The following is a 22,995-nucleotide window of genomic DNA, read 5'->3' as shown; positions in this document are numbered from 1 at the left end:
GGACACAGTATCACAACTTCTGCAGCTCCAACTGCCCAAGGCAGGTTTAGCCACCCATGATTCTGGTTCTCCTTTCTCACGTCCTGCATTCCAGAGGTCTGTCAGTACAGACCTCCAGACTCCTCCGCCAGGTGGATTTACATGAGGGACACTCCAAACCTCTTCAGTTTTTTACAAGGGACTTTTGATGAGGGCTTGCAGTGAGGGGACAAGGGGGGATGGCTTAAAACTTGAAAAGGGGAGATTGAGGTTGGGCATGAGGAGGGAATTCTGTGCTGTGAGGGGGGTGAGACCCTGGCCCAGGTTGCCCAGGGAAGCTGTGGCTGCCCCATCCCTGGCAGTGTTGAAGGGCAGGTTGGATGGGGCTTGGAGCAACCTGGGCTGGTGGGAGGTGTCCCTGCCCATGCAGGGGGTGGGATCTAGATGGTCTTTAGCTCATGGGATGGTTTGGGTTGGAAGGGACCTTCAAGGCCACCCAGATGCTCCACCAGATGATCTTCAAGGTGCTGCCCCATCCCTGGAAGCGATCCAGGTACCCACCGTGGGGCCTGGAGCGGCCTGGGCTGGCGGGAGCTGCCCCTGCCCGTGCAGGGGGTGGGAACAGACGATCCTGAAGGTCCTTCCAAGCCAGACCCGCCTGGGATGGGGCTGCGGGGGCTGCGGGGGCTGCGGGGGCTGCGGGGGCTGCGGGGGCTGCGGGGGCTGCGGGGGCTGCGGGTCAAGCCCCGGGAACGGCCCCTCCCGCCGGGTGGGCGGGGCCTGCCGGCGGTGACGTCATCCCCGCGCGCCGCGCGGCGGCGCTTTCGCTGTGTCACGGGCGGGCGGGCATGGAGTACCTGATCGGCATCCAGGGCCCCGACTACGTCCTGGTGGCCGCCGACACCGTGGCCGCCTCCAGCATCGTCCAGATGAAGCACGGTGAGGGGCGGGGGCCCGCGGCCGCGGCAGGCTCCGGTCCTGGGAGGGCAGGGTGGCCTGGGTTTGGTGACCGGGGATCGCGGAGTCACGGGGTGGTTGGAGGGGGGGGGGAAGGGGCCTGAAAGCTCCTCCGGCCCCACCCCGGCACGGCAGGGACACCTCCCGCCAGCCCAGGCCGCTCCAAGCCCCCTCCAGCCTGCCCTTGGACACCCCCGGGGCGGGGAGGCCGCTCGGTGCTTCGGGCTGGGTTTATTCGGGGGGGGCTGCAGGGCGGTCCGGCCGCCGGCGGGCCTGGGTCTGCGAGGGCCGCTTGGCCCGGGCAGAGTTGCCAGGCCTGAGGCAAATGGCTGCGGTGTGCCGGGTCATCGTGTTCACTCGCGCTTGGGGCAAGCGTGGCAGCGTCAGCCCGAGCCCAGCAGCGTCAGCGTGTTAAGAACCAGCCCAGGGGTGGCCGTGGATGAGACCGAATGCTTGGTTGTGCCGCATTCACTGATAACGTGTGATTCTCAGGGCAAAAAAGTGATTACTGGAGGTCAAAGCATCAGGGAAATTCACAGCATGTGGGCCAAACTGTAATAGGTTTTGAGTTTATTTATGTGGTAAAGCATCTGAGGGATTATCAAGCCTTTGAAATGCTCTAAAATGACCTTTTCTGCCTCTTTGCAAGAGCCTGCAATGAAGCTTGTTTACAAGGTGTAGACTAGAATATTGATATTGCAACATGGATAAACATCCCACAAAATCCTGGATGTTGTAGCAGTGCTTTTATCTGAAATATTTCACTTCAGGTGTGTAAAAGGCAATGGTGGTGGAGAGGGGGCTGGGGAAGGTGGTGGCACTGGCAAAATACAAATATAGTAACTTCAAGCTGTGTTTGGTAAATTAATGGTTGTTCTAGGTTTATGGATAAACATGAAGGAAGATGTACTTAAAACAGGATTTATTTGTCTTTGGGAGAGGAAAGCAAACCAAACAAGTTTCAGGTGTTGGTGTGGAATGTTGGCATTTAGTAACACTTGTTTTAGTTTGTCAGTTGATTGCAAGGGCAGGTCAGTGTCCTTTCCCAAACTCTCAGGACCTGCAGCTGCTCCCACAGCTTGTGAAGTGGTTCTGGGGGATCCTGCCCCTTCAGACCTGCCTGGCAGCAGGGATGGTTGAGCAGCATTTGCTGAAGTTCAGAGGTGGAGATGAGTGCTGTTCCATGGAGCTCCCTTCCACGTTCTGCCTTTCCCACCAGCAGCTGCTGGATTTTTGTCTGGGATATCTGAGCACTTCTGCTTCAGTTGGATGAGACTGTGGTTTGGGCTCTGAGTTGTCTTCAGTGTTGGCATTAGGACAACTTGGGTTCTCTCAGGTACAAACAGAGGAGCTTTTAAGCTGCAGTTACAAGTGAATGTGTAGCCTGCTCTTCCTCTGCTTCCATCTGTGTCAGTGGGCTGGGTTTTAATTTATGCTCCATACTTAAATGCTAACTAATTAGTTTTTTTTTAAACAAAACTAATGACAAGGAAAACCTGCTTCTGACACCTAAATTGCTAATTTTTGAGAAAGGCCTGGATATTGGGAAGAGGGGATCACTTGACATGGGATTTAGTGCTGGATTTCCTAAGATTGATTTTATTCAATGTGTTGTCAGTCCAAACCATTTCATTATTTCCTTCTGAAGTAGTTATTTTATAGTAGTTATAGTATATTTAAAGTAGTTAATATTATAACTAATTATATACATATTACATATACTATATTGTGTAATTATAGCTTAATATTATAACTTAATATTATATAAAGTGGTTGAATTTATAAGTTGTTATATTATATGCTTATTAGTTATAAGTATAACATTGAAATAAAGCAGAATGGCCACTGAGCAAAACTCTTCTTCCTGAACCCAGGAAGCACCATGCAACATGTTAAACCTTGTCTGAACACGAGATTCTGTGGGAAGTTCCAGCCTTTGTTTCTGTGTAAGGAAGAGTATTTGGGAAATGCCTCCCACAGAAGAACCGTGTCCATTTCTGCTTCATTTCTCCAGGTGATCTGTTTAACTTGATGTGCCACCAGCTGTGAGAAGCTGAACCTCAGGGTTTGCTCAGGACCTTTGTGGTGGTGCTTCAGGACATACTGGGGTTATCCCAGTCTCTTACTTTCTTCTGAAAGAAATGATGTCATGATTTGGCAAAATAATTTATTCTTTCTTATGACTGTGGCTCTTAATGTTATTTTTCTTTGCCTAGACCATGACAAAATGTTTAAGATGAGTGAAAAGATCCTACTCCTGTGTGTTGGGGAGGCTGGAGACACTGTGCAGTTTGCAGAATACATCCAGAAGAATGTTCAGCTCTACAAGATGAGAAACGGTGAGTGATGAGATCAATTACTAAGGGTTTGGAGTCAGAGGTTGTGATAGATGGAGTTTACCAGTGAATGTTGGTGGAAAGTTTTCACAACTCCTCCAGCTTCAAGGATTTCTGAATTTTTAGTGACCCAGAAAGATGGTACTGAAGGATGAAGAAATGGAGATTGGATTAATAGTGTAAACCAGGAGGTTTATCCAAAGCCCAGATAATGTATCTATAACATAAATGACCCAAGAATAGGTTTGGTAGGAAAATATTTCCCTTAATGCCCATTCTGTGACAACTGTTACCAGTTCTGTTATACCTGACTGGAAAATTCAGGCTACCTGCCCAGTGGTGTGATTTTTGGGATCTGTGGGTTTGAACAGATGAGCTGCCTGGATTCTGAGCCCCTTTTTACATCTGTAGCTTTCAGGATAAACTAGAACTAGACCAACAGTGTAACATTCTGTCTTTAAAGAATATCTTGTCGTTTCAAAATAGGGATATGAAGGCAGGAAGTGAGAGAGGAGTGTGGGTTTGCTCTGTTCTCAAAATCACACGTTTCCTCCCCAGGTTATGAACTGTCTCCCACTGCAGCTGCCAACTTCACCCGGCGGAACCTGGCTGACTACCTGCGGAGTCGAGTGAGTCAGAAGAGCTGAAAGGTTTTGGCAAACTCTTAGAGGGGAGAATTGCCATTTTCAAGTGATGGAATCTGAAAAAGGTGGCAGTTTCTGTCTACTGGTGAATTCCCTTTGAAAGGCTGTTTTATTAGAATGTAGCTTGATTTGCCTGCTTAAAAAGCTTATCACGTCACTTATTGATAACTGATAAAACTAGTCTTTAAAATTCCAGCCTTGGGCCCAGTAAACATTTTGGCAGGGGCACTGCAGACAGCTGAGTGAGTTAAGCCTCTTTATCATCGAGATAAGGTTGTCAGTTTTCATGCAAATGCACTGAATCCATTTAATCTTCTTGGAAAATGATTTAATAGAGCAGAGCTGTTTGATGTACTTAGCAAAAGGAGTCCCTTTTGTAAATAGCACCACGAGGCTTTCAGTAAATATCAAACCCAAGCTGGAGCTGTGTTTTCAAGTTACTAAACTGCAATTACTGGTTTTTCTCATGGTAATTTTTTCGAAGTATGAACAGATGTAGTGAAGGGGCAAATGGGCTGTTAAAGATTCAGGGCTAGGAAGAGTGTTCTCCAAGAAATGGGATGCTAGGAATGAAGTTAGCAGCTCTGTCAGGACTCAGTTCCGTTGCTGTTCCAGCAGGGCAGTGCAAAGGCTTGGGCTGGTGTTTTCCAGCACAAATAACATCAGAGCTGTGCTCTTGAGAGTTGTACCTGTGTGGGGTGAGGCCCAGGCCCTTCAAGAGCTCATGGGCAGGAACAACCCAAGATGTTCTTGTTTCTGTCGTTCCTGACAGCTGAAGGCAGCAGGTTTTTGAGTTCCTGAAGTCAGAGGGAGTTGGGGAAGAGCTTGGGGCAGGGTCCTGCCTCAGCCTTCCACACAGAGCACTTATTTAAGTGGCTTTACCCAGCTCCATGGGTGGCTGACCAGGGCTGGCAGCAATGCTGCTCCAGCTTGTGTTGGAGTGGGTTTGGGAGGGGTGTGTTGTGTAATTTGCAGCACCACTGAGCAGTCATTTACAGGCTTTTTGGCAAACTTGGCCAGGAGGATGTGGCACTGTCATCTTCCTCTGTGCCGTGTCCCTCGAGGCTTGATCCCCTCAGTGTCCCCCCTCCTTACAGAGCCCACTCCTGTCTTCCAGCTCACCTGCTCCAGATGGGCAGCACAGTGGGGAGGACACTGGCAAAGGCAGATGTGTTTATTTACCGGAGATGAGATGTTGTGCTGTTGCAGATGGCAATTCCCTGGAGCAAGGGGTGCTCCCTGACACTGCTGTCACACTGCAGCCAGCTCTGCACTGCAGGGAGAGCTGCTCTTCTTTGAACGTGGCACTTAATGATTTGTTTGTGGGATTTAGAGCTTGACAACACAAACCTGGCCATCAGAATTCTTTTCCTGTGAATTTCTGCTACACTGTCATGATAATTCGTGGGGTACCAGAAGGATTAACACCAGCTCTCTGTCTCTTAAAATTGCATCTAGAATTTCTCATTTAATTATATGGATGATAGCAATTTAAAAAAATAGGAAAAGGTGAAACATGCCACTGCCTCCTGTTAGGAGTGGAAAAATAGTTCAAAAGTAAAAAGTTTGATGGGGGAAAGTTAGTTTATTGCTGTTCCTGTCAGAGGTTTGAAGGTACAGGAAGGGGGGTGGCTAACACTGAAACTGGAGATTTTCAGGCCCCAGCCCCAAATCGAGCTTGTTCTGCAGTGTTAGTCACCACTGGCTTCCTCCCTGTGTTATCCAGTTTGATTTCACTTACGAACCTTGTGGCTCATGTAGTCCAAGTTCCTGATTTTTACTGACATTTCTCTTAAAATACAGGGTTTATGTTCTGGGGTAGGATCTGAAAAGGATCTGTGTTGATAATTGAGGCAAACCCAGAAGCTGCTCTGGAGCCAGCTGGCTTTCCCATCGCTGAGAGGTGTAGAAGTTCCTCTTCCCCTGTTCTAGTTTCCCTGCTGCTGAGGAACAGGGAGAACAACCCCTGCCCTTTCAGAGCCGGTGGCCTCCCCTGGTGGAGTCCAGTTCACCGGGGGCTGTGGTTAGTGGAAGGTGCCAGGGCCTGGCCTGGCGCCAGAGGAAGGTTGTCGGTTCCTCTGCCTTGTCCACGCTTGGCAGGAGGTTTCCTCACGCCCACCTTCCGCCCCTGGCTGTGACTTGGGCTTCCGTCAGATGTCACACCCCTGCTTGTCACCGCCCACCTCCCGCTGCTGAGCGGGGCTTGCTCTGCTTAGCACAGCTCTTCTCTTCAGCTGTAAACTCTGAAGAATTTCACACATCCGTTAATTGCTGGGGTTATTTTAAATCAAACAACATGCAGTGCAAGGTACTCGGGATGAGCAGTATAGCCTTTCCTAGGGAGGTTCAGTTTTGGGGGAAATTAATTGATCCTGGAGTGTCCACTCATTTGGTGGCCCTTTAATCACACTGGTCTCCAAAAGAGTTTAGAGCTGTTGGCAAGGTTTTGGTTACAAAACCCAAGGCTGCCCTTGGCATGGACAAAAGGATGGAGATGCCCCAGGAGTCCCATCCCAGCAGAGATGTCAGTCCCACAGAGACAGCAGAGAGGTCCTGTCTGCAAATTCCATCTGTGTAATCATGGAAGCAATAAATAGATGATGTGTATTTTCTAACCTTTAAATCCTGCCTTTCTGGGTAGGAAGGCATGGGGGGCACTTTATTTACGTGTAGAGTTGTAAGAAGTTGTCTCTTACACCATTAGTGGGAGAACTTAAAGTGAAAACCAGCTTCCAGATTTGTTGAAGTCTGGATAACAGCATTTATTTCTGGCTGAGGATCTCACATGTGCCAGTGTTGGTAATTCAAAGTCACACAATAATTTGAGTGATCTGGTGTCATGGCTCTTAAATATCAACTTGTGTGATGTTTCAGAATAAATAAATGATGAAGTACAGAGTAATTACTTGAGTACATCTGCATGGTAACTTGGTTCCAAATATTCCTGAATGCTTTGAAGATTAAATCACACCATTTACAGCCATGTTTAATATATAACTGTAGCCTGCTTTATTCTTTCTTACTATCTGGGGCAAGTCAAAATACAGTATCCTGTAATATTTTGAGTACAAATTCACTGTGCTTAGTATCAAAATGAAGTTTCTCCTATCAAAGTTATGTTTTGGCTTTAAGGGGAAATTGTGTTTGTTTGTTCTAATATATTGTGAGTTGCATCATCATTTTCATTCTCATTTTGTTGGTTTGTTGATCTAGACTTTCCAGCATTTTAAGAGATACCCTGTTAGTATGATTAATATCATAAGAAACATAATATAAATATGAGAATACTGGAAGTATATAAAAGCCATTACAATTCAAAAATTTTCTTCTGAGCCTACACTTAAAAAAAAAATTACTGTGTGTGCATGTTTCATGGTCTTATGAAGTGCACATCTTGAAAGAAGCTGTATGGGCACATCTGCTTTATTCAGATTATCCTAAATCACAAAGGAAACTGCTGAGGAATTGCCCAACTTGCAAGTACAGCACAAGGTTACATTAATGAAGCTGCAGTGGTCTTTTTGGAGAAGTTGTAGATATTTCTCAGTCTTACTTGAGGGACTCTTGCTGAACTCAAACAAGAATCAGAGAATACAGCAACCAAAGCAGATTGAGTTTAAGAAAACTGTTTCCAACCAAAGAAAAAAGCAGTGTCTTGGTAGTCAGTTTTGAACAGAAATAAAGCAGTTCCTTAGGTCTTCATTCACTTGGTCAAGTTAGCCAAAATATTAAAGATTAAACTTAATAAGTGCAATAACAATCTCCTGCCAGCTGACGAGATGGTGTCACAGTGTGTGCAGCTGCTGGAGCTGTGGACGAGCTCCACGTGTGCTGAGCAGTCACTGGGTGGTGTGACTGAGGAGGGAGCATGTGAACTCAGAGAGGGCTTCTTACAAACTGCAGAATGTTCTCATTGTGCTCACATGTTGACAGTAAAAATCCACAAGTTTTATGCTGAGATGAAAGAATCTGGTGTGAAAAGAAAGTTTGCCTAAGTTTGAATGTGCCATGAAAGCTTTAAAAAAACCCAAAATCTGAGCCAACCCCCAAACTACTAATTTTCAGGAGAACCAGCGTTTTATGTTTTTATTTGCTTCTGCATTCCATATTACCAAAAGACCTGATAGTTTTTAGATTGAGATCCATGATCTCCAGGGTTGATGTAGTTGCTAGTAGCATTTCAAGGGCAAAAACTGTGAAAGCAGCTCTGTTGCTCTTCTGTAGGTGGCACGGGGAGTTAAGCTTCAAAGAGCTGGGCTGCCTTGGTGACACTCTCCCTCTGTTTCAGACCCCCTACCATGTCAACCTGCTCCTGGCTGGCTACGATGACCACGAAGGTCCTGCCCTCTACTACATGGATTACCTTGCAGCTCTGGCTAAAGCTCCTTTTGCAGCACATGGGTATGGTGCCTTCCTCACCCTCAGCATCCTCGACCGCTATTACAAGCCAGGCAAGTGGAGTCCAGGAGAACAAAATCCTCCTGTTACTGATTGATAAATCAGAGGCTTAAACTGAGAGGTTGACTTGTGCTGAGTCAGATGGTGCAGTGTGGTTGCTGTGGTGCCACAAATTGGAATATTTGTTAGAATAAATGTAGCTTTAGAGATTGTCTTATGGTTTTGCTGAACTGGTAATGTGAAACTAGTCAATTCCTTAAAGTGTTTTCCTGTTGGGAGCATAACAGACTAAGTGAAGGAAGTTTCAATTTATTCTAAAACATGATTAGACCTCCATGGACCATTAGCTGCTAGTAGCCTGTTTCTAATAAATAGCATTTTGATAACTTTAACTTCTACTTGTCTGTTGGATATGACATGTACATTTTCTCAGTCTTTGGAGAACAGTCCCAGATCCTATTGCTCCATAGCTTGGATGGGCTTTGTGTGTGATATATTAAGAACATACAAGTGAAAAGATACTCCTAGCAAGGTTATCTTCAGCGCTCTGAAGTGTGGGGATGAAGATGAGTTGGTTTGGTTTACAGTTTTATACATGTGTTAGCTCTTGGTCATGATTCTTGTACATGTCTGTACCTCTGTACAGTTTTAGTTTTAGAATCATAGTCCAGTTCTTACACTGCAAGGAATAAACTTGGTCCTGTCCCTGCTGTACAGGTGTGGAAATGTACAACCCTTGGAGTTCTGTTTATCTGACATTTTGGCTTTAGCTACTGAACTATTTCACTCCTGTGTGTGAAGCTGGGTCTGAATCTCATGGCAGAGATGTTCCTTTTGTAATCCTTTCATCCAGCTCTGTGAGAAATGTAGCCATATGCTGAGTGCTCTTCTGATGGAAATTCTGCTGAAATAGGGGGTGTGGGTCTGGATCAAGCTCTAGGAACAAGTTTTGTGAGATCCACAGAGCTTGGTTGGTTTCTAGTCACCTCCCTTGAAAATGACACTGCTCCATTTCCACCATTCCTTGTGAAAAGACAGACCCAGTGAGCTACAATACCTTGTCATGGCTTGCCATGGGTTGTATCCCAACGTGTGAGAATAGCAGGAGCATCTCACACGTGCCTTTCCCATTATTCGAGCCAACACCCAGCAGGGAACCCAGCACTGAGACCGGTCCCTGCCTCCTGCAGCCGGCCTGGGCAGATGGACCTGATTTAGAACTGCAATAAACTGGAGGGGAGGGAGCCGGCCGGGCTGCTGCAGCGCCCGGTCCCGGGCCATGGGAGGCGGAATTCCGTCATGCTTCCCACTCGGTGGAACAAATCGATTCTCAATGGCTTGTTGCAGCCCCGGCGCTGCGGGGCGGGGCGGCCTCGCGCATCTGGAACGTGTTTGCTGTGAGCTGAGGAGGGAGAGGTTCTGGTGCTCAGCTGAAAAGTTGTTTAAATTTAATAAAAGTTTCTGGTGAGAGGGATGGCCTATAATTAAATCAATCTGGGGGTGTTTTCTCTTTCAGGTATCACACGTGAGGAAGCTATGGAGCTCCTAAAAAAATGTCTGGAGGAGGTGAGTTGCCAAACTGAGGCCCTTGTGATCTTGAGAAAGGAATGTTTGTTTGCATTCATTTACTGATATTTTCCTCTTCCTCTTGTCACGTTTTTTGCTGTCTTTGCCGGAAGGGATAATAAATGCACATTGGCCAGATGTGGAATAGCTACTGAGGAGAAGGATTTGTGGGCACTTGCATTGTTTTAGCATGGTTCATGTCCTCCAGAACATAAACTTGAAGCTTAATTGCTTTTCTTTACTTCTGCTTCTTCCATGCTTAGCATAATATTGATACAGTCTTTTGACTTTTTCCTGTTATGTTTCTCCTGAACATAATGCAAGCATCCTTCTGTGGCTTGTATTACACTTAACTAGTATAAACTTCTAAGTGCACTTCTCTTCCAGCTTGTGAAGTGATATCTGAGGTGAAGGTTTGACCTTACGGTTCATGACCATGTAAATGGAACCTTCCAGACTCCAAAGCTTTTATTGTAGGAAAATAATCTTTATCCTTGTTTTTAAGATGTTGAATTGAATGCAATTGGGAATATCTGGGGAAACCTCAGGAAGAAGTACTCTAAGGAGGTTCTGTTTGAAGTGTCTTTTTGATACACTCTGTGCCCTCAGTTGCAGCCCTCTCTGGTCTTCCTGCTTAAATGTCTTCCTGGTTCTCAGGTGTACCCTGGTGTATTTTGCATCTCTAACCTAGACTTGTCTAACACGGAGAGGCTTAGAGAACAAACTCATACTCACTGATGCCTTAGCAGTGAAGAGCCATTCCAGTTCCTAGTGTTTCAGGTCACTAGAACCCAGATGGAAACTTGGATGTGCCACAACATATCCCTTAAGTTATGTTCTCCTCTTATCTTTGAGTGAGTCTCATCTTTTGTCTCTGTCTTTTGTTGAACAGCTTCAGAAACGCTTCATCCTCAATCTGGCCTCGTTCAACGCCCGGTTCATTGACAAGGATGGCATCCATGAGGTGGAAAACATACCCCTTCCAAAAGCTACATCCTAACCCCTGAGATATTTCTTCAGCAGTCTTCTTTTTTGTTTGTTTTGGGTTTTTTCTATTCATTTGGAGCACACAATTCATGTACTGCACTGGAAGATCAAATAAAGATTGACATTTATATAGTCAGTTCTATCTTTTTATTCCACTGATCCTTCCTGAGGGTGTTTAAGTACATTTTTTCCACACTGAAGGTGAAACTTGATTTTCTGTTGCTGGATTCACATTCTGGTTGCTCCTCGTTCTGTCCTCTGCTGAGATTTTTCACTTCCAGCTCCCAATAAGTTTTCTTATGTGTAGAAAAATTGGTACTAGGTCTTCTAGATGACACTGTGCTGTCATCCATTCTCATCATTAAAGCTCCACAAACACCAGGTAAGTGTTTAATGTTGAACACACAGCATCTACTTGATTTTTCCAAAGATGTTACCACCGTTTGCTTTGAAAAACTTAACCTTTTGTTTTATAAACACTTTTGTTACGCTTTGTTTCAATATAATCCATATGAAAGGGGAAAGAACAGATTTTTTAGTAGAATGCATTTTAAAATGTTAGTATCACTTTCAACTCACCTAGACATGGTTCTGTTCCTGGGAAAGATTATTCTCCTGCTGGCACATTAGGCTCATAACTGAGGATTTAAAATAGAAATCGCTTGTATCAATTGTGTGATTTTTCTTAATTGATGTCTGTACATTTAGGAGTACATGAAAAAAAATTCAATGAGAAATAAAACTGCAGCACTAGAGCTTTATTAGAGCTTTATTTCCATGGGGATAAATGCTGCTCTGCCTAGGCTTTAGGTGATGATTCCACAGAAAATCTCCATTCATGGAGCAGCCTCAGATAATGATCATGTGGCTGATACTGAGAGTCTGCCCAGAAGGGATTCTTCTGAGGATAATTTTCACTGAAACTGCTTCCCTGCTTGGGTTTGCATGGAATGAGTTAACCACTTAAAATGCTCTGTTTGAGTGCTTGGTTTATGTTGGAATGAATCTGGAAACCCAGTCTTGGGCACAGAAGGATGGATGTGCACAGGGTTGTGCAGAGTTGTGAGGCACAGCCTGATGCCTCAGCTGGGGAGGGGGGGACAAACCTGCTTCTATTTGTCAGAGCTTTTTAGGTCCTGCCTTAGTGGTGTGTTGGAGAATGTCAGTGTCTGCCCCAAAGAGTTGTCAACCTCGGAGCCCAAGGATTCCCATCTCATTAAACTGGATTAGAGACTGGGACTCAATGTCACAGCAGAGCTTTGTAGCTCCAGTGCCTTAGCTTGTCCTGCCCCTTAAGGTTGCCCTTCCCTCACTGTCATTCTTCGCTGAGGTCCCAGCAGCCTTCACAGTTTAATTTTTACCAGAATTAGTTTAATTTTTAGCTGATTTTAAAAAATTATTCATTGCTGCAGTGGCTTTTGTTTCAGGCCAATGGCACATAACTCTGAAACGTTTTGCTAAAATTTACTTTGCCTTTTAAAAACCTTTTCAAACTTTTTGTACCCTGTGAGAAGGAAGTCCCCAGTGTGGGTATTTTCTCTTGGCAGGTCACATTTAACATGGGCAGGGTCTGAGTGTTCTGGTGCTGCAGCTGAAATCTCACCCCTTGTGTTGCATTAATGTATTTGTTTAGCTTATTATGCAGCATCTCTCGTTTATTTTACCACTGATGTTGAATGTTTTTGCAGGTTTCTTGTCTCTCTTTTCAAAGTCATCATTGCAGTGGCTGAGCTGCTGGGGTGTTTTTGTCACTGCATATCAAAGCAGTGATGCCTCCGTGGTGGAGGTGTCATTATTCCAGACACCAGACCAGGGGTGTGGTGCTATCAGATCATCTGAGTCTGGCAGAGAATCTGCCTGGAGTTTTATTTGGCACCTATTTGCATGCAGGTGATTAATAAACATAAAACAATTATTCCCTTGCAAACACCCTGGCTGGATGCAGGTTGGAGTGGAACATATGTTCTGCCTGAGGGCAGGGCCCAGGATCTGAATCCCCCATTGAGAGAGAGATACAAGGGGTTGCATCAGAAGCAGCAACCTCCAGGAATGAATAAATACAGACCTTTATTGCAAGGCAGTAGAACAAAAGAACTGGCCCACAAGGAGACTGGGCTCCAGCCTCTGATGAAGTAGATTCTTTTAAAGGCTTTCCAATAATTTACATTTTTTAAGGAAAGGTACAATACATCTTCTGTGTAACTTTAGGTTGTTTTCAAGGTCTATGGTGCTGATATTTAAATTCAGAAACATTAAGTTTTCATTTTCAACAGTAATACATGGTACCTGTTTGAAAAACCAAGGTTTTAAGTTTCCCCTGTGCATTAGTTAAAGAAAACCTCTTACCTGCTTTGACTTTAAAGCTTTTGGAAACAATTTTTTGCCTAAAATCCAGGAATATCTTTTGGGAAAAAATCACCTTCCCATTAGAAAAGCATTTCTGTTTGTCATGACAGGCCTTTCTTCCCTGTGGCTTGTCTGAAAGAATTCAGCACTGCAAGAAAGTGCTGCTTTCTAGGAATGCTTTTTTTTTTTTTTTTTTTTTTTTTTTTTTTTGGTTCTTCTGAAAAATGAATGTTGCAAACCAAGGTAACATCTTCCCAGGCTGTTGTGGCCACAGTGAGCTGTTCTGCTTTGGCTGGTAATTCTGACCATATGTTTTGCTACCAAAGCCTCAGGGCCTAAAGAGTTAACAAGGCACTTTTTCTCCTATTAGGTTTCCTGTTTAAGATGGTCTTTTCCTGAGCACCCTGAGTGTAACAGATCATTGCACCAGCTCATCTCCCAGAGCTTGCAGCTTGCTCCAAGATCGGTTTACAAGGGAGTGGAGCCTCAGGCCATGTTAGCTTGGAAGTGCTTTGCTGGGAGAAGCATGTGAGTGTAGGTAGAGTGCTTGTAGCTCGTCTTGGTGTCAGTTACACCTTTTCATGGAAGAAAATCCCTATCTGTTGACCCTCACTCATGCTGGAGATGTTGACACTCGGGCAGCTGGCTGGCACCACTGCTTGGCACAAGTTGGCAATGTCCTCAGGGCAGTTCTGCAGTCCTGGAGTGGGGAAGCCTCTCCCCCATGGGATGGCAAGTGAGATCTGAGCATGGGCATGCAAATAAAAACTGAAATGGCTGAAAGGTAAAAACTACCTCCCCATTGCTGTGTTCAGCCTTTATGTGGAGCAGCTGGTGGGGGAGAATGCCCCGAGTTCATTCACCACCATGTTTCCCCCTGAATTTTCCAGCCCAAGAAACGTGTCACCCCATTCGTGGGAACGAGCCAAGATGCATCAGCCATGGGCAGGTGAAAGGCCTTGGGCAGGGGCTGCTCTGTCTGGGTGCTTGGAAACGAGTTCACTGATGTGGAGACTGCACAGAGCAGGGGAACTGGAGATGTAAAATCAAGGATGGTCGGAGTCTGGCTCCTGTGCATGGGGAAGTGATGGGACAGGCACTGGCAGGAGCAACGAAATGGAGCTGCCACTGGTCAGAGTGCAGAGGCAGGAGCAGAGGGGAGCAGGATCAGCTCTCCCAAGGTTGTTTTGATTTGCTCCTGTCTCTAGTTTTGACAGTAGATCCCTAGAAGCAGGATCAGCCAGTCCAGGGCTGGCACTGGACTGTGTGCTTAGGATGTGGTTGATTCCAGTTTCCAGCCTGAAGCAGAGCCAGAATATTCCTTTGGTTGAAAAAATGCCTTGGTGTCCAAGGAAGGAAAAACCTTGAACTTTGCTGCCTGTGAAGCATGGTACATATTGTGTCTGTAAAGAAAAATACATTTATCCTGCTTGTGAAAAGTTTATCCTTCAAGCCACTTTAAAACTTTTTAGAGGTTTAACCTTATAAAGAATTTATATGTGTTACCAGTCTGCTATCAACAGTAATTAAGTGCAGGAAATTTTAATTTGAGCCCTGATCAAACTAAACAGACGTAAGTTGTTTAACAGGTTTTAAAAAGCAAGATGGAGAGGGTGGGATTAAAGCATCTAACTTCTCTTTTTTCCATATTCCACATTGGCTTGAACCTCCGTGTGCTCCCGACTCGCTGAGGACTGTGGTAAAAATAAGTTAGTTGTCTTGAAAATGTAAAGTGACAGTTTAAGCATTTTGTTTCTGTGCTAATGTGCAATTAGGTTGTTATCCAATAAGCTTATTTGTGTAGTGTAACTGAAGACAGCTGTGGAAGGGAGAGAGAAAACCCTTGGCTGTTGAGGAGTGGGGAGAGGACGAACAGGAGGGTCCGTGTCTGAGCTGCCCGTGTGTTCTCCCTGTGTGACATAGTCAAGCATTACAGGTTACCAAGGTTTAGTAAAAATTAAATTTTGCTGATCAAATCTAGAGAGAGGTAAGACTAAAATGTGGCTAGATCTGAATACCAGCAAATATAGTGGAATTTTATGTTTGTGAATTGCCTCTAGGGCACCATACATGGTGGGGCCAGCCCAATGATTGAATTGTCCACAGTGATGCCCTGGTGAGGTGCACTTTGGCACCTTTTGCTTCATGCTTGTGCACAATCAGGAATGGAGTTAATCTCCTTTAGTTAATTTGCAGAAGGCAAAGCAGTCTCATCATAATTTTTCAGTGTTTTTAGGATTATTGAGATTCTTGACACTGCCCTACTATAGTACCACCAAAATGTGCATGGGTTTGGGTGATGTTTGATCTCCTCTTGCTGAACCAGAGCTCTTGGGGCTCCTGGTGAGCCCTGGTCATCCCACAAGCCTCTTCCCTCAGCAGAGGGCAGTGATCCTGCATGCACCCCATGCATCCCTGCAAACTTGTTGGGTCTCTTCATCTCTGTGCAGATCATCTGATGGGCACAAACGCAGCTGTGGAGAAGGGATTCATGCCTTGTGGCAGGTGGGATCTACAAGGGTGTTTCTTCCCTTGGAAAGTGCATGTTTAATTTTTCATAAGTGTTGGACTCTTGTCCCATGAAGCAGATCATTATCCACGTTTTCCCAAGAGAAGGCTGAGGTAGCTAAGGATTTGCCACAATGACCAAAAAATACCTGGAACCAATCCTTTACTAGTCAGCTCAAGCACTAATAAGCAGAGAGGTAAAGTTAAAGTACATTTTGGGTTTGGTTTTCTGTTGTTGTTGTTAATGCCATTCTCTCATTCTCCCTTCCAAAAATGCCCTTGATGTTTGCTACTCTGTGGTTGAAGTGAGGATGCTCACAGTGTTTTAGCACCAGTGTGCTGAGGAGGAAGAGCTGCAGCACCTTGTGACACTATTTTCAAAGAACTTCCTGTGATCCCACAGCAAAAACTGCGTAAGAAGAAAAATCAGGAAAAGTCTGAAATGGCTGTTTTGGAACATGAAATATGATAACAGATTCATTTGCTTTTGCCCAGCAGACACACAGTGTGCTGAGGCCATGGCTGAAAGGTCTCCTTGTGGTCCTGAAGTCAGCAGAAAATGCCACTTGTCTGTATAATTGAAGTGTCCACAGTTGGAGTGTCTGGGGATCAGAAACTTTAGTTCATAACCATCCCCTGACACCTGAGAATTGGGAAGACATTCCCTAAGCAGTTGGATCTCTTTGTGGTTTTCTTTTTTTGAACAGTATCTTCTTGAATCTTTGAAACTGTTACTGGGCAAGGGCAAGTGCAGGATGTAAAAGCATCTCCAGGGTTTACTGATTTCTTATTTTCTCATTTAAAGTGAGACATTTCAAACCTGTTTCTCTTTTCATTATTTTTCTAAAATCATCCTTAAAGTCATGTTGCTCTGAGTGGGCACCTTCAAGAAGAAAACAATTAAAAATGCATTCTAATTTAATTTGTCTTACAGCATTCATTCAAAGCAGAAGTGAGATCTGTCCAGACCCTCTCACCTGGTGCTTTGGTCTGGTACATCTGATATTCCTGGGTCTGTGTATCAGTATTTACCTCTGTGTTTATTGCCTGTGCTTGGATGCAGCATCAGCAGGGCTGGTGGTGGGAGCCCTGCCAGAGGTCAGCTTGCCTGCAGCTCAGATGTTTTCATAAGCTGGCTGAAGGTTTGAGGTTACCCTCTGCTGATGTTTTTAGGAGCTGACAAACCATACGTTTTTGGTTTGGGTTTCCACGTCTGCTCCCAAATTTGCAGAGTGCTAAACCAAAAGGTTCTTTATGTTCCAAAGCTGTGAAAAAGCTTATTAACATGGCATTAATAGAAAAAGTTTTGCCCCAAACTGAACAGAGCTGTTTTTCCTCCCAGCACTGGGCTAAATTGCTCCTTAGCTCAGCAGATTCAAAGGCACTGGTGACTTTTTCAGACTTTAAAACAGGAATGTTCTTTCATCTTTCACCTTTTCCTCTAAGTCTTTGACTTCACCTGATAAGACCTATAGTGCAGGTTCTCCAAACTGTCCATCTTTCATTAAATGTCATGAAAGATGCTCTGTAGGATGGACAGTTTACCCACCTCTTTTGCCTTGCTCATGCTCCTGAGAACAGCCGAGAGCTTCTCAGTTCTCCTGGAACCTGCCCCTTTCCCGGGAGCACTCCTGGCCATGCCAAGGCAGTGGTGGGGCTGCAAATGCCCTTGCTCCCACTTTGGCTCCAGGGAGCTGTGCCAAACCCTGTCTCCCTCACAAAGAGATCCTGGCTGGGGCAGAGTCAGAGTTATCTGTGCTAAAAGACTAGTCTGATTTAGCCTGGTAATTACTGTCTTCTCCTGGAGGCTCCCTGTGATGACCAAATTAGCAGGAAACTCTGAAAGGTATAATATGCTCCTGACATATGACAAGGCTGGGGGAGAGGAAATGAAAGGAAAATGGGTCAGGAGTGGGAGGTCTGGGCTGGAGCAATTCCCTGTGGTGCCAGGGTCCATTTAAGAGTCAAAGCAGCAGCACATTACAAAGAGGGTGTAGAAGGGCTTGTGCTCATTGTCCAACCTAAGCAAACTGGCCTTTCCACTGGTCTCCTCAGCAGCACCTGCAGCACATTTGCTGTGTTCCTTCCTGCTCTGGATGCTCTTCTGCCTTTGTTTTTGCAAGGAACCAACAGGCAGTGAAGCAGAACAGGGATTCTTAAAGGAGATAACTTTCTATCATTGGAAAGAAAATAACGAATGTCCGGACTGTATCTTTGTCTGAAACAGTGTTGAAACTAATGTTGGTTCTTGGTAGTTATGGTGCTAGACCTGAATTCTCTGGGTTTGTGTCCCAGCTTTTTCCCAAACTCCCCACATGTCCCTCTGCAAGTCACTATCTCTGTGGGTCTCATCCATTCTCTGTAAGAGGCAGGTAACTGTCTCCTTTGTCACCTTGTCTGGGGTAAGATCTCTTTGCACAGGGCCTGGCACAGAGGAAAGGCACTTCTGCACAGACAGACCCATCATCAGGTGGAGACTGGAGCATCCAGACACATCGTGGCAGAACTTCTTGACTCGTATCAATAACTTGATCTTTCTCTGAACTCATTTCACACCCCAAAAAAACTGAGTTGTCTCCATTTAACAAATCTTCTTTGGCTATAACCTTTGCTACTAAAGTGGAGCTATTCTTATGGGAAATACTTCTGAATGTCAGGATATAATTTTAGCCTTTTCTCTTCTGAGAAGAATAAAATGAGAAACATCTGAAGGTGTTAGGATTAAAAAAAAAACAACAACAGATGAGCCATCCAGAATAGAATGGTGCCAGGGTTTGCTGCCTGCCTCAGCAGTTCCTGGGATGCTTCAGCACCACGATTATGGAGACAAAGCTTGGGTGTTTATTCCATGTCTGGAACTATTACTGCTATTTATGGCACCCTGTGGAAAATGCAGCCATGCTCAGGTGGCTGCAGTGGGAATTCTTTGGAACATAAAGGAGGTCAGGCAGGAAGATCAAAATAATACCTTCTGGCTCAGGGTGTCCAGACTCTGTGCAGTGATTGGACTGAGGCTGTTTCTCCCAAAGCCTGTTGGAACAATCCCAGACGTGGCCAAGTGCTGCCCATGACACCCTGCTCAGTCCGTCACCTCTGAACCAAACATTTCCTCAGCCTTGCAATAACTTTTGTTTTACAGCCTGATTTGAACCTGTTATTGGTTTTGGGGTTGTGATTCAGTTGCACTGACAGGAACAGCCTCCTTTGCTCCCTGGTGGGGCGGATCCGGGGACTCTGTGTGTAAAGTTTGGAATTTAATGGGCTCTCTCATGTATGAAAGAATGCATTAACTACAGGTCAGCCAAGTTTGTCTATTGTGTTGTTTTAGGAGGGAGAGCTATTATTACCCTCTTGCTTTTAAGGTAGCCTTCTTCAAGGTAATTATTTGGTCCATCCAAAGCCAACACAACCTCTGCTTGTTTGTTTTAATGGCAAGTGTAGAGTCCCAGTTCCATGTTAACCTCAGTTTACCCTTGGGACAGCTGACTCCTGGGGAATGAAGAGTTTTTGTTAATGTTCTTATTCTTCCTCACTTGTCAATGATTGTCATGTGGTTTCCCTGGACTTGTCATTCACTCAAAAAGGACTTTTCTTTTTTCCAATTTCCCTTTAGGATCGAAATTCCAGAGTGTTTTATGACAAGCACAGAAACCATGTGTCTGAATCTATTTTTACTCTTAGACACAATCCCACGTATTTTCCCACGATAATATTTGTAATCAGTGTGGGAATTTATATCAGGGCTGAGCCCTGGATTGTGTAAAATGCCTTGGTTTTTTTTTTTATCTCTTAGGATGAAAAGGCAAAGAACACATCAATGGATGCCCTTGTTGGATGGTGAGCTGGGAGGGGAACTCTAGTACTAACTCAGGGCAAAAAATAACTGGCCTGCTACAGCCTCTGAAACCTCTGCTCTTCTTGGGCATCTCTGTGGGCCTGCTGAAATGAGGGTGTCCAAAATCTTGGGAAGTGGAGGCCTGACCATGTGGAGAAAGTTGATCCTACGTGACGCGTCCATCATCAGTCTTGAGCATCTGTGGCAGAATCAACAAGTGAATCCCAATCATCCAGCTTCCTCCCAATGACAAGGTAATGGGTGCCATCCTGGTCTTTCAGGCACCAGACTGTTCCTCATAAAACATTCAGCAGCCTTGCAGTTACCCAGAGGGGGAAATGAGGAGGGAGGAATTTTTCCACCCAATGGCCATGGCGTGTCCCACTGCAGGACCTCCTGCTGCTGGGGCTGAGAATTCCTTGGTATTCAGAGAGTGCTCCAGCCCAGCCAGGCTTTCATGGCACAATTACATTATGAAATGATGTTTCACGCCTGTGCATCACACTGTGCACACACTCACTGTCATCATGGAGTTGTGTAATTGCTCTTCTCTGATCCCGGGCACCACGGGATGTCTGCAAATTGAATTATTGCAGGAGTTAGCCTGAAGAATTCCATGCAGGGAAACCTGTATTCTAGCACAAAAGCACCTTACTTTCCTTTACCATAACCCATTTTAAACATGGATTATGCTGATGCAGAACAGGGCACTCCTATTTTGGCATCATTTTGCATAGGAATATGTTTGGTGCTTTCAGCTCACACCCTGCATTACCCAAAACAGCTTTGAAGTGTAAAGAAGCCTCTAATGTGTCTGTAGTATTTCCATGCTGCTCCCTGGCTCCTCCTTGTTTCCTGGATCTTCCTTTGGGAAGGTCCAAAGCAAAACCAGACCTGCAGAGCCTGTCATTTAGGTCTGTGCTTTCACAAACTTCATACCAAGGGACATTTCCAACCTGATTCTCAATTTAAATGCATTCCTGAGCTTTTGAAGGGAATATTTAGATGCAAGTTTCTGACTCTGAGCCATTCCCACAAATTATGTCAGAATGTAAAATATTTCCTTTCACACTTTTTAAAAGGGAGATCCCTCTGGAGGCCTGTGGTCCTTTTTGGGACCTTATTTCTCTATTATCATCAGCCTATTCTGTAACCCCCAAGGAAAACTCATGGGTACAACTCTGAGGAAAGGTCCAATGTAACGTGTCCCTGCCCAGTCTCTAGCTGTGACAAGCAATGTTGGGTGTGTGGGGAAGACTGCAAAGATGGTCTCTAAAATCACTCTTCCCCTGTGGCAAGGCTATTTACACAGCTGCTTCCATGAAGCACCAACTTCTGACCCACCTTCCGCTCCTCCATTTAAACCTGCTTATTGACTATCCCACCCTTCCCACTCACTGCTCTGCCTCCAGGTTCACTGTCCTCATTCCCTGATTGAGTCCTTTTACACCACTGTGCTCCACACCTCTGTCCCATCCTGCTCCTGGCCTTTGCCAGGGCTGCAGCTCTAATCCCTTGCTCCTTCCTCGCCCGGGAGCCTGTTCCCACCTGAGGTCTCCCTGGCTGCTTTTCTCCAGGGCTTTGCCAGTCATGCTGGCCAGACCCGCACGGGGTGTCCACGGCAGAGCAACACCACACAAGCACCTGTGTGTCACACACTGTCATCTCTTTTCTGGTTTATTAATCCTTTTCCAGCAATTCCCATCACTTTGTACTTCCAGCCTCCTGTGGGTACGAGATGCCTGTTTGCAGAGTCCTGTCCTTAATGATGCCTCAAACAGAGCAGCTGCTTTAAAAAGCATCACTGCATGTAGATTAGCAGGTTTATTTTATCTCCTAATTTATCAACTGACAGCATGAGATCCTTCTGCAGATCTTCATAGACAGGTTTAGATTTGACTACCCCGAGTGGTTCTGAACCATCTGCACACACATCATCTCACTCTTCATCCCAACATTCCCAGCTGGGCTGGCAGGGCCTGGGAGATCAGGGAATTATCCCCAGCTCCTGTTATTCCCTCAGCCCTCTGCTCGTGACTGCTCAGATCAGCCGAACCTCAGCCATCAAACTGGAGGGTATTTGGTTTAAAATCTGTTGAATATTTCAAGGTACAGCCACAGAGGCAGAAGGATCCCTGTTCACAAAGACGATGGAGGTGCTTTCTTCCAATAAAAAGAGGTTTATTAAGATAATGAGGATGACACTGTGGTGTGGGTGTTGTACATCTATTGCAGCATTAAGAGAAACAACAGCAAGTACAAAATCCTGCAGAACTTCTATAGTCATTATCATCACAGCCTATCTTGTCCATGCTACAGTTTTGTGTATCCAAAACTTCATTCCCATTTCTACTGGTAGAAAATCCAAATACTTTCCTCTTTCAAAAAAATAAAAATAAAAAAAACCCCAAACCAAAACAACCCAAAAACAAAACAAAAAATGACGAAACAAAAAACTCAACTCAATTTGATATAAATAACTTGCACTGGACATTTTAAAACTTTCAGATTTTAATTACACATAAATAAATATATACAGATTTAGAACAGTTCAGTTTGGCCTGGTTCAAGTTCTGCTCCTTGTGCTTTATTAATTATTATTAATTTTAGAAACTTGTGTGCTGTTATCTGTAGGTTGTGGAGTTTTACTTAGTCCTGGGTTTAACTTAACCTGCTTTATCCCCAGCTGTGCCCGCAGCAGTCGGGAAGGCTCCTGCCTTGGGAACCATTGGGAACGGGGGTGGTTCCCCCCCTCGTGGTGCAGCTCAGGGCTCCTCAGCCCTGGGGAAAATCCACCTTGACTCTCAGTTTGAAAACTGTAAACGAAGTCTGAAACTGCTGGAACTCCCAAGCAGCTCTGCTGGCAATTTTCTCGTGGCTTTAGGACTGGGCTGCAGGTGGGGAAGTCGGAAGGTTTCCTGGGTGTTTGCCTGTCAAAACCAGCTGATAAATCCAGGTTCAGGCAGTGATCCAGCTCCCTGCCCTCTGCTGCTCCTGCCGCTGGTTCTTGCACTGATTAAGTTTTTGCTCTTCTCAATTTTTCAGTTGGAACAAATTCCTGGAGCACGTCAGGATTTCACTGTGGGTTTTCAAAAAAAACAAAAACAAAACAAAATAAAATTGCACATGACTTGGCTTCCTGCATCCACGGTTGTTGTTTGTTGGTGTTTGTTTGTTTTTAAAAAAAGGCAAAAGCCATTAACCTGCCCTGTTTTCTCACTCTCCCTGTGCCCGTTGGAGTTGCTTTCTTAGGTTCTTTACGTATTTTCTTTCTTTTTTTGTGTGTGTGTGTTTTTGTTGTTGTTGGCTTTTTTTTTGTCGTTTCATTGTTTGCTTTATGAGTTTCATCCCAAGTTTGAATGTTGCAGTTCAGAAAAAGGTGCCCTGGGTGGTGTCACCCCCCCAGTGCTGGTCAGACCCCCAGGGCGGAGGCAGCGCG

General features: G+C 45.2%; 1 protein-coding gene across 1 annotated transcript; it reads left to right on the top strand.

Annotated features, from left to right (window-relative positions):
* Positions 1 to 780: 780 nt before the first annotated feature.
* PSMB2 (proteasome 20S subunit beta 2) lies at positions 781 to 11,003 on the top strand. The gene is made up of 6 exons (XM_051637981.1): positions 781 to 918; positions 3,153 to 3,275; positions 3,831 to 3,901; positions 8,205 to 8,367; positions 9,831 to 9,880; positions 10,773 to 11,003. The coding sequence occupies exons 1-6, from the start codon at positions 828 to 830 to the stop codon at positions 10,878 to 10,880; spliced, it is 606 nt and encodes a 201-aa protein (XP_051493941.1). The 5' UTR covers positions 781 to 827; the 3' UTR covers positions 10,881 to 11,003.
* The last annotated feature ends 11,992 nt before the right edge of the window (positions 11,004 to 22,995 follow it).

The sequence above is a fragment of the Apus apus genome, chromosome 21 (genome assembly GCF_020740795.1).
Source record: "Apus apus isolate bApuApu2 chromosome 21, bApuApu2.pri.cur, whole genome shotgun sequence".
Classification (NCBI taxonomy): Eukaryota; Metazoa; Chordata; class Aves; order Apodiformes; family Apodidae; genus Apus; species Apus apus.
This window is presented reverse-complemented; position numbering and strand designations above follow the sequence as displayed.

Bases quoted from the DNA above. Each gene is read 5' to 3' on its own strand.
- PSMB2 (XM_051637981.1), top strand. From the start codon at position 828: ATGGAGTACCTGATCGGCATCCAGGGCCCCGACTACGTCCTGGTGGCC. The intron at 8,368-9,830 runs GCAAGTGGAGTC...TTTCTCTTTCAG, and splicing joins CGACCGCTATTACAAGCCAG to GTATCACACGTGAGGAAGCT. The intron at 9,881-10,772 runs GTGAGTTGCCAA...TTTGTTGAACAG, and splicing joins TAAAAAAATGTCTGGAGGAG to CTTCAGAAACGCTTCATCCT.